Raw genomic sequence first — 8,654 nt, forward strand, 5'->3', positions numbered from 1 at the left:
GCCTAATAACGAACATACGCGAATTGCATCCGAAATTTTGTTTGCATCTTCAAAGTGAAACAACAAATTGTAAAATTTATCGTATCATCTACCTGTTAAGTCGTTCTGTATCAAATCGATCTATCGCACTTATCTATTAAAAATTGACGCGTTTTAGTGTCTTCGCAAATCCTAAAACAGAATATTTGATCGATCGAACGCAATACCGGGTACGGTACAGTAACCACGATTCTTCCTGTATCTAGTCCTTACTAATCTTTCTTCCGTCTCGAACCATCAAAACAATGTCTAGCAAACGAGATCACCTTTCAATGACTTCAAAGAAAATTGGATTGATATATGTCACGATGTCTCGTTCCACGCTGTTCGATCAGCGTCACCGCAGTTTCTCGACATGGCAATAACATGGAAATGGACGAACAAACACACGCGTAAACACACACACACACACAGAGGCCCTTCTCTTTTTGACCAGAGTACCGTCTGTCATAACTAACTAGAGCACGTATTGTACGCTTCTCTTATTTATGCACAGTTTTCCTGGTTTCTCCCGGCTTCGTATGCACACGAAGGGAGGGTCGCCAGTGGCCTTTGTCGAATACCAAGACGTTCGCTACGCGGCCCAGGCGATGGCCACTCTCCAAGGATCCTTTCTCCTCTCCTCCGACCGGGGAGCAATACGAATCGAATATGCAAAGTCAAAAATGGCCGAGGTGGGCTTTACAAATCTCTGGATCGAAGTAGGTTTCATTTTATGCTACGCTAGCCGCTACAGACATCCTGTATACATCCCGACGAAAACGCAGCGACCCTGTGCGACACATCCTTTACGTTATCTCGATTCTTATCTCGATTTTTGTCAAGATATTTCCTCTATCTCGACTCCTTATCGACTCGTTGATCAACGATACCCTTGCGATCATCGCGAATATTCTCTTGCATTTTCTCTTTCGTTCTTATCCCGCTATTTTCCTTTTCGTCCTTACGATTTCCGACCGAGGGCTAGACATCAGGAATTTCTTTATGGGCCATCGATGTCCCTTCGGTCGATCCTCGTCTGTCAGTCGATACCGTTTCGTTCTCCTCGCTCCCTCGCAGCGCCACTTTTCTTTTTTACGATCTTGTTTTACCATTCGATCCATCAACGAAGAACCATCGAAGATTCCAATGAAACTGCACGAAGCACAGATCTGCGTTTTCGTTGCCGGACACCGTAGTATTACCGTGGGGAGTTGGACGAAATGCCTCTGGAAAGAACGAGGATTCTTGTCGCTACTTTTGCTCCCTCTCCCCTTTTATAAAGTAGGAACCATCGAGACAGGCTTGACCGGATGTGTCACTGTTGCCTCCATTTGCTCTCCTGTCACGCATTTTACGGTGACCTGGTAATCATGGCAGAATTGGAAACGGCATGGTTTTTTCAACAAAAGCTAGTTTAAGAGCACAGAGTAAATTTCCCGCGCGTAGCGCTTTCGTTCTTGAGAGTAAAGGCAGTCGTCGTATCGTAGATGGAAGTGAGTTTCCCTTGTCTTTTCTCTTTTCTGTGTTTATCTCTCCTTACGCACTCGTTCGTTCTAATTAAATACAAAAATAATTCTCTATATGGAGCGACTCACGAAAGTATTTCCACGCTTATCATAGAGAACTTCGATACGTATATCGTGCTATGTATAAGACGTTTTAAACTTTCGTTAACGTTACAACAAGACACGACTATCGTGATCGCATTGGTAAATTTTTTGATCAATCTGAGAATGTACGTAGAAGTTACAAATTATTTACCCTGAACATATATATTCGGCAAAAAAAATTAGTACACATCACGATCAACCTTACCAACGTAATGCATAATTGACTGTTTAAATACTTTTGTAATCTCTGTGAGATGTATACTTGAGAGTATTAAATATCGTGTACTTTCAGATTTCCTTCAAAACTTACCAATATAATTATAATAATCGCGTGTCGTTCTAATGAAATTTCAAAATGTTTTATACAACACACGCGATATACATTCAAAGGTATCTACAAGCGTCTCAGCGCTTCTTATATTAAAACCTATTTTAGAAGGTTATCTTTCTCGAAGACACCTGCTATTCGAGACGCGATAATAATGTAATAAAAATGTACTCTGTTCTCTTCGATCACTTTCTTCCACGAGGAATCATCCCTTTCCAGATGATGCCGTTTCAGTGTCAACCCGTACATCAATAGCATAACAGCACGTAATGACATTTGTAAATATTTTTCCACTTTCCCGATAATTCTCAGGGGCATTTTACCACAGCTCCCTACAGTACAGTGGCCTCAGCGATAGACTCGCAATCAATTAGCTCACAGTTCGATTTCGATCGATCTAAACATCGATCAATAACTTTGTCGATAAGACACGTCGCACGGTGTCTCCTGGCAGTAAAAGACGCGCGACGATCGATCGGACGTAAATCCCTCGATCACGATCGATGGATTGGCTGAACGCATCGTGAGCTAGCTGAGTCCACTAGTATCGCCAATTGCCAATTATTATTTGCCGCTAATCGCCTATGGATCGTGCGCAACTTGCCGATCTCTAACTTTTTCTTCCACATTCTGCTTTTTGTTCTTTCCTTTGTTTCTTCTTTTTCTTCTTTTCTCTGTCTCTCTTGACTCTGTTCGACGTTTGCTGTTCGAGGTTATTGGATCGTCTCTACGCTGATTCGTTTGTCGTATCCTTGGTTTTGTTCCTTTTTTACGTTGTCGTTTTTATTTCGAAGATTTTAATCGACCTATTCGACATACTGATCTAACGCGCAGTACTTTTTTACTTATAAATTTAACTATATACTTTGAACGTTTTAAGTTCTTTGAGTCTAAGAACGTTCGATCCTTCGGACTATTTCATTGATCGAAGAAGTTTTTCGAACGAAACTTATTCTGTTTCGATGAGAATATCTTATAGCGATTCTAGCGATGATTTTGCATGATCTACATAGGTCTATGTACATAGTTTCAGAATTAACTGTATACATACTTGGAATAAAACTGGAAAAAGTAGTATTATAACAGTGCTATTATATTAATCACATCATAGTAGCATTAGCACTGTATAAACAGTATCGCGATAATGCTAAATACAATACTGTTTAAACAAACTTGTCAATAGTATTATATTAAAAAGCAATAATACAAAGATCATCTCCTGATAAGATATTTTATTCAAAACAGATTAAATTCAATTTGAATGATTTTCTCAAACAGAAAATGGTTTAACACGTAATGATACGAGAGTATTGTAATAGGAAACTCTATCATTTTCACGTCCTTCGTTTCCCGTTGTCGATTTTCGTTCCGGTTCTGCTCGGTCTTTCACTGTGTTGCTTCAGACGCGTAGTACTTACTCGTTCATTTTTGCTCCGTCCTCTTGTCTGTTTTATATTCCTCTCTCTTTTTTTTTGTATTTTCTTCCCTGAACGTGGTCTTTTGATATGCGACACCCTTGCACCGTATCCTGCCGCGCTTTTCGTAGAGATCTTATTGCTGGAGATTCTCGGGGGAAGGTCGGATAACTGTGAAACGATGACTAATTGCAAAAGAATAACGAGACAGGTGAATTCTATTAACAAGAACTAAGAAAAATACACGCACGATATGAATACACCTTTAGATTTTCTTGTAAAGTTATTGTAATTTTAAGATAGCCGTAAGATCGTGAAACATTTTTAATATGGATAAAGTTCGTTAGAATAGGACGACTTTAATGCTTTTAAACCTCCTTTAGGTACGAATATTTTCAGATTATCGCGATATTGCAATATATCCCTGTTATAAAGGAACAACGACGGTATGCAATTTTATTACGAAAAATTGTGAAACACCTACATATGAAAATAAATAATTGACGTGAATATACATCCTTGTAATAGTAAGAAAGCAGGAAATTATTTAAATTCGTTCTAATATGAGAAAGAAATACATGTTAGAATTAGATAGATTTTTTAACATTGTTGTAAAAGTATCCAGCGTAAATATTTGATTATTAAACGTCGTTGCACTTCGCTGGTACTAATTATTCCAATCATCGTTTATTCTCGTAATCGTTATGGAAAAAATAAATACGAGAAATGTAAAGACTGCGTATCTCGATTTGTATTCGTAAAGATAAATTCCTTGAGTAATCGAATGGAGGAAGTCGAAACTACGAGCGGAATCGGTGATCGCAAGGAATCTACGCGTGGCACGCTTCTAAAGCAAAGTATCGTACATCATCGTGGTCTTACAATAAATTCTCGTATCATCGTGGAAGACGTATAGCATCCGGATTGCTCGCGATCTCTTTTCTGTTTTCTTTGCTCTCTACGACCCTAATTTAACAGCATTCACGACATACAGATCGTTTATAACTCGAAACAAAAATATTGACCATTTTTCTTGCCAATCGTGCTTACAATTACAATACTTGATACTTGATATTTCTTACTTTTTAATAGGGAAACAAATTTAATAAACATTTAATTAGGAACAAATTTTATTTTGACAATTTGTAGACGAGCAATTCAACTTTATACGTATTAGTGAACCATCCAAATTAGAGCGATAAGATACTAGAATTAAAGACAAAATGCTATATCGCAAATACGTCATCGTTAGAAGCTCTTGTTAAACGAAATCTAAAGCTTTCCTTTTAATTTCGCTAAATTGTATAAAATCATTTCTCCGTAAACTTCCAGCTAACGCAAATTCTGAATAACGCAAGTGCAAAGAACAAAATTACCCTGTAATTGTCTTAACCGGAGCTAGCTAACGTACAGCGTAATATACGAGAACTAGAACTAGAACGGCATCCAACCAACAATGCCAAAAATATAGGTCGCGGAAGCAACGCATCATCCTCGCGAAAATACGATTCGATCGAGCGAGACCAAGTCTCTTGTCTAAAAAAGCAGGCCAGTTTGCCCGACCTTCCCCTCGGTGAAATTAGGGAGATCGATAGAGAATCTGCTTGGGGGCTGGGCAACAACGTTGCAACGAAACGCGTCGTCGCTAATTCATCTCGCCTAAAACCGGAACGGAGACGCCTTCGAAGCGGCGCGACCAAGACGGACGTGGCTGCTGAAGGAATATCGCTTATATATTAGAACCGCTTCTCGCTCCTTGTCTCTGTCTCCCTTGCTATATACAGTCGGCGACAGAAATAAATGGACAGGCAGTTGAAGCAATATCGATAAAGTTCGATCGAACTGGTGCTAGCTTTATACAGGGTGAGTCATAAATACATGTCCGTATTTCAAGAAGGTTGAATTTTCACGTTAAAATAAGTAAAAGAACGCCTTACGTCCTCAGACGATCAACGATATCGTCGATATTTCAAGGTTCTCAACATCGTTGCGATTTGTCGATAAATATTAACGATCATAATGCAGTGACAATATATGTCGATCCATTTAGTCGAGGAAGTATCGACGATATATATGGACAGTCCGAAGGAACCCTTGGTTCCTCGATAATAGTGGCTGATTAATAAAAATATTCGAATTTTTCGCCTCCTGCTTACGGTAAGAACATACTTTAACGGCACCTTTGCAAACAGGTAAAGCGAACACAAATCCATTAGGTTTCCGTTTCCGGGCTATTTAAAATCTATCGCGTATTCTCAACGTTAGCGAACAATGCAGGTAAACGATCTACGAGAAACGACATAAAATGGATTTGAGAGTGTTCGATGAATACCTGACATTTTCGAGCGAGTACGAAACTCAATGCAAAGGGAGCTCTACACACATTGAAACATATTGCGATGCATCGACACCCAGGTTCCACGATACAACTTACGATATACGTAGATGCGTATCGGTATCAAAACTAACACGTATCGATGCATGAATCAGGTTCTCAAATATAATTCCGTAGAAAATAAATTTCCTTTCGAAAGGAATCCCTGGAGAACCTTCGACAAGGCTGCTAATTTATTTCGAGCGTTGAAGAAGATTCGGGAATCGTCGAACTCCTCGATAACAGCAGTGAAATTGCGCTACTAAATTTTAAATCTTCGTAACTCCTTCAGGTTGTATTTTGTTTTTCGATTAAACGAACTTTATCCAACAGATGTCGAAGAGCAGAATCATCCGTACACAAATATTTTCTACGTAATCGCTCGGTTCACTGACTTTTAGTTCTTTCAATGGCGCGTATTTAGACAATCTGTTTCACTCGATCAACCATCTTTTCGTTCATTTCTTTGTAATCTTCATCGTTGATAATCCACGTACCTCTCGTCGATCAGAATAATATCAGAGCTGACATTTTGAAACACGCGTTTCGACGTTGGTATCGAGTCACTGACTGAGAAGGATCGGTAACGCGGAAATAAATAGAAACTGATGCAGAATTCGTGAAATCTAAGCGTCGGTGCATGCATCGCAACATTCGCAACATGTTTCAACGTGTAGCGTGGGCTTTAAGGCAGGCGGTAGCGTGTGTCGATGCACGACGCATCGCTCGCAAACCGAGGTATGTAGGACATACGTATATTCGTAAGACTTACTTTTTTACTTACTTACTTCGGTGTGCACATTCGTGCATTGAAATACGACCATGCATTTATGACTCAGCCTCTGTATCTTTGTAGTAAATAAATTATTTAATAAATAACCGAAATTAATAACATTTTTCCGCAAACAAGCCGGATTTAAGTAAACTCGATCGATAGCTATTTCCACTATCTCGTCCACTTATCTTTATACGCGACCGTAAATCTCTGTCCGTCTCTGTCCTTTCTCCATGATTTCGACGTGAATTAAAAGCGACGCGACCGTCCGGTATCTTCTTTCGTTCCTTCCTCCACGACCAAGGATCCCCGAAAGCTGGCGTTGAAAAAGAAAGATGAAAAAAGAGAAAAAAGAGAGAGCTTTTCAGTCCGGATGCAGCCACGGCCTAACGAGGTACGTAGATTACTCAATGGCAAGGCGTCTCTTCTTCGTCAACCGTGGGAAGAGGCTCACGAGGGCGAAAAGGGGATGAAATGTAGGTTGTCTCTTGCTTTCGTTCCGCGGGACAATGACGGATTCATTAAAACGCGACGACCAACAGCTTCGTGGTGAATCGGTAAACATGTCGCGCGACCTCTCGAAAACCGGATGTTCGACGAGCGTTTATTTCTGTTCGTTTTCGCAGCCGCGATCATAGCTGACTACGACCACTAACAGCCACAATTAACGGGTTTTCTTCGGTTTGTCGATTTTGCGATTGTCGATTCAGACGTAAGGATACGAGCAAGGTTGTCTCACGGTAATTGAATTGTGCACGGTGCTTTGGAGAAAGGATCGGAAGTTTTTGAAAGAAAAGAGGCCGATTCGTGGAGGACATTGATAAGGTGTTGCGACGAAGATGTTTTACGCGTGTGATCGTAGAGCGGACAAATTTTACCTGCGGATACATCGTTGATTCATTACACGCGAATAGACGTAACGCTATGTAACATCGTATCAGCCACGTAAAATGATTTTTTTTCTGTAACCTGCATATTTTCAATTGCATTTGCAAAGAGTTTGACACAGATGATAAAAGGATTTACTGTAAGGAAAAGACGAATCTGTCAGGTAAATTTTAAATAATCTTTCCCTTTGAATCGTTCCGCGTTTGTCTTATAAAGCAGAAAATTAAAACGGAAACTAATAAACGTCTACGTACAAAACCTTGTTCGTCAAGAAACTTTCTACGTGTATGTGCGTATGAAGTTTCAAAATTCCACTTATCAACGTGGATTCAACGTATATTTCGATAAGAAAGAATACAAACTCGTACAAGCTTAAATAAAAAAAAAAAGTATTTTCCCAGCTAAACCATACCCAGAAGATTCTTCGCAAACCATCGAAAAACAACACCGTAAAAAATTTACGACCTTCTCTTTCCAAAGCACCTTGGCATATCGTATCTATAACCGGAAAGAAAGAAATAATGGAAAAATATCTCAAGTAGAAATTGGTCGATTTCGGAGAATAACGGTTTGATTTTACTTTCGCGATTTTGGAAAACGCACGGCAATGCGCGATCGGCCTCCGAACAATTCTCCTCGCGGCTGTAAATCAGCGAGGTATCGCGGACAAAAACCGTGAAAGCGGCGGAATGGAGACAAACGAGGCGCGATGAACGGCCGAGCGAACGCTCATTTCATACTTGGTTCATCCGTTCCGATTTCACGTCGAACGAACGCCGACAACAATTTCGTATCCCGTCCTACTCGTTCTTCTTTTATTTTCTCTATCTCTCTTTTGCTTCTCACGAACGATTTAAAACGATAGGGCGCGGAGTAAGCAGAACTTGTACTATTTCCGTTCGTGCTTGATTTTACCGTCTCTTATCGGTTTAAACTCGTTGTTGGAACTCGTTGAAAGTATTATTTTATTTTAATCCTCCTTTAAAGCATAGCTATATTTATATTCGTGGAACAAATAAATTTCGTTTATTCGATATTTTGAAGATTAGCCCTTGGATAGTAACGTTGACTTGTAGACGACTATAATAATTTACGTTGGATCGATAAAGTTTACGGTGTTCTACTTTGCTTCGTAATTTACATTCTCCTTTTTATTCGTACGATAAAGTTAAATGAAATAAAAATATTGGAAGATCAAGCGATCCAGCTATAAATCATTGTGGTCCGAAATGGCTCAACGATA

At 39.6% G+C, this 8,654-nt stretch overlaps 1 protein-coding gene across 2 annotated transcripts in view; it reads left to right on the plus strand.

Moving 5' to 3' along the window:
- The window catches only part of LOC122568912 (protein couch potato-like), a 198,144-nt gene that overhangs the window by 169,370 nt on the left and 20,120 nt on the right, over window positions 1-8,654 (plus strand). Inside the window, exon 8 of one of the 2 annotated variants that reach the window (XM_043729201.1) lies at window positions 536-740. The exons of the other annotated variant lie outside the window; for it this stretch is intronic. Coding sequence (XP_043585136.1) covers window positions 536-740 — 205 coding nt within the window. The remainder of the gene's footprint in view (window positions 1-535; window positions 741-8,654) is intronic. 2 annotated transcript variants of the gene reach the window in all.

The sequence above is a fragment of the Bombus pyrosoma genome, linkage group LG7 (genome assembly GCF_014825855.1).
Source record: "Bombus pyrosoma isolate SC7728 linkage group LG7, ASM1482585v1, whole genome shotgun sequence".
Taxonomy (NCBI): domain Eukaryota; kingdom Metazoa; phylum Arthropoda; class Insecta; order Hymenoptera; family Apidae; genus Bombus; species Bombus pyrosoma.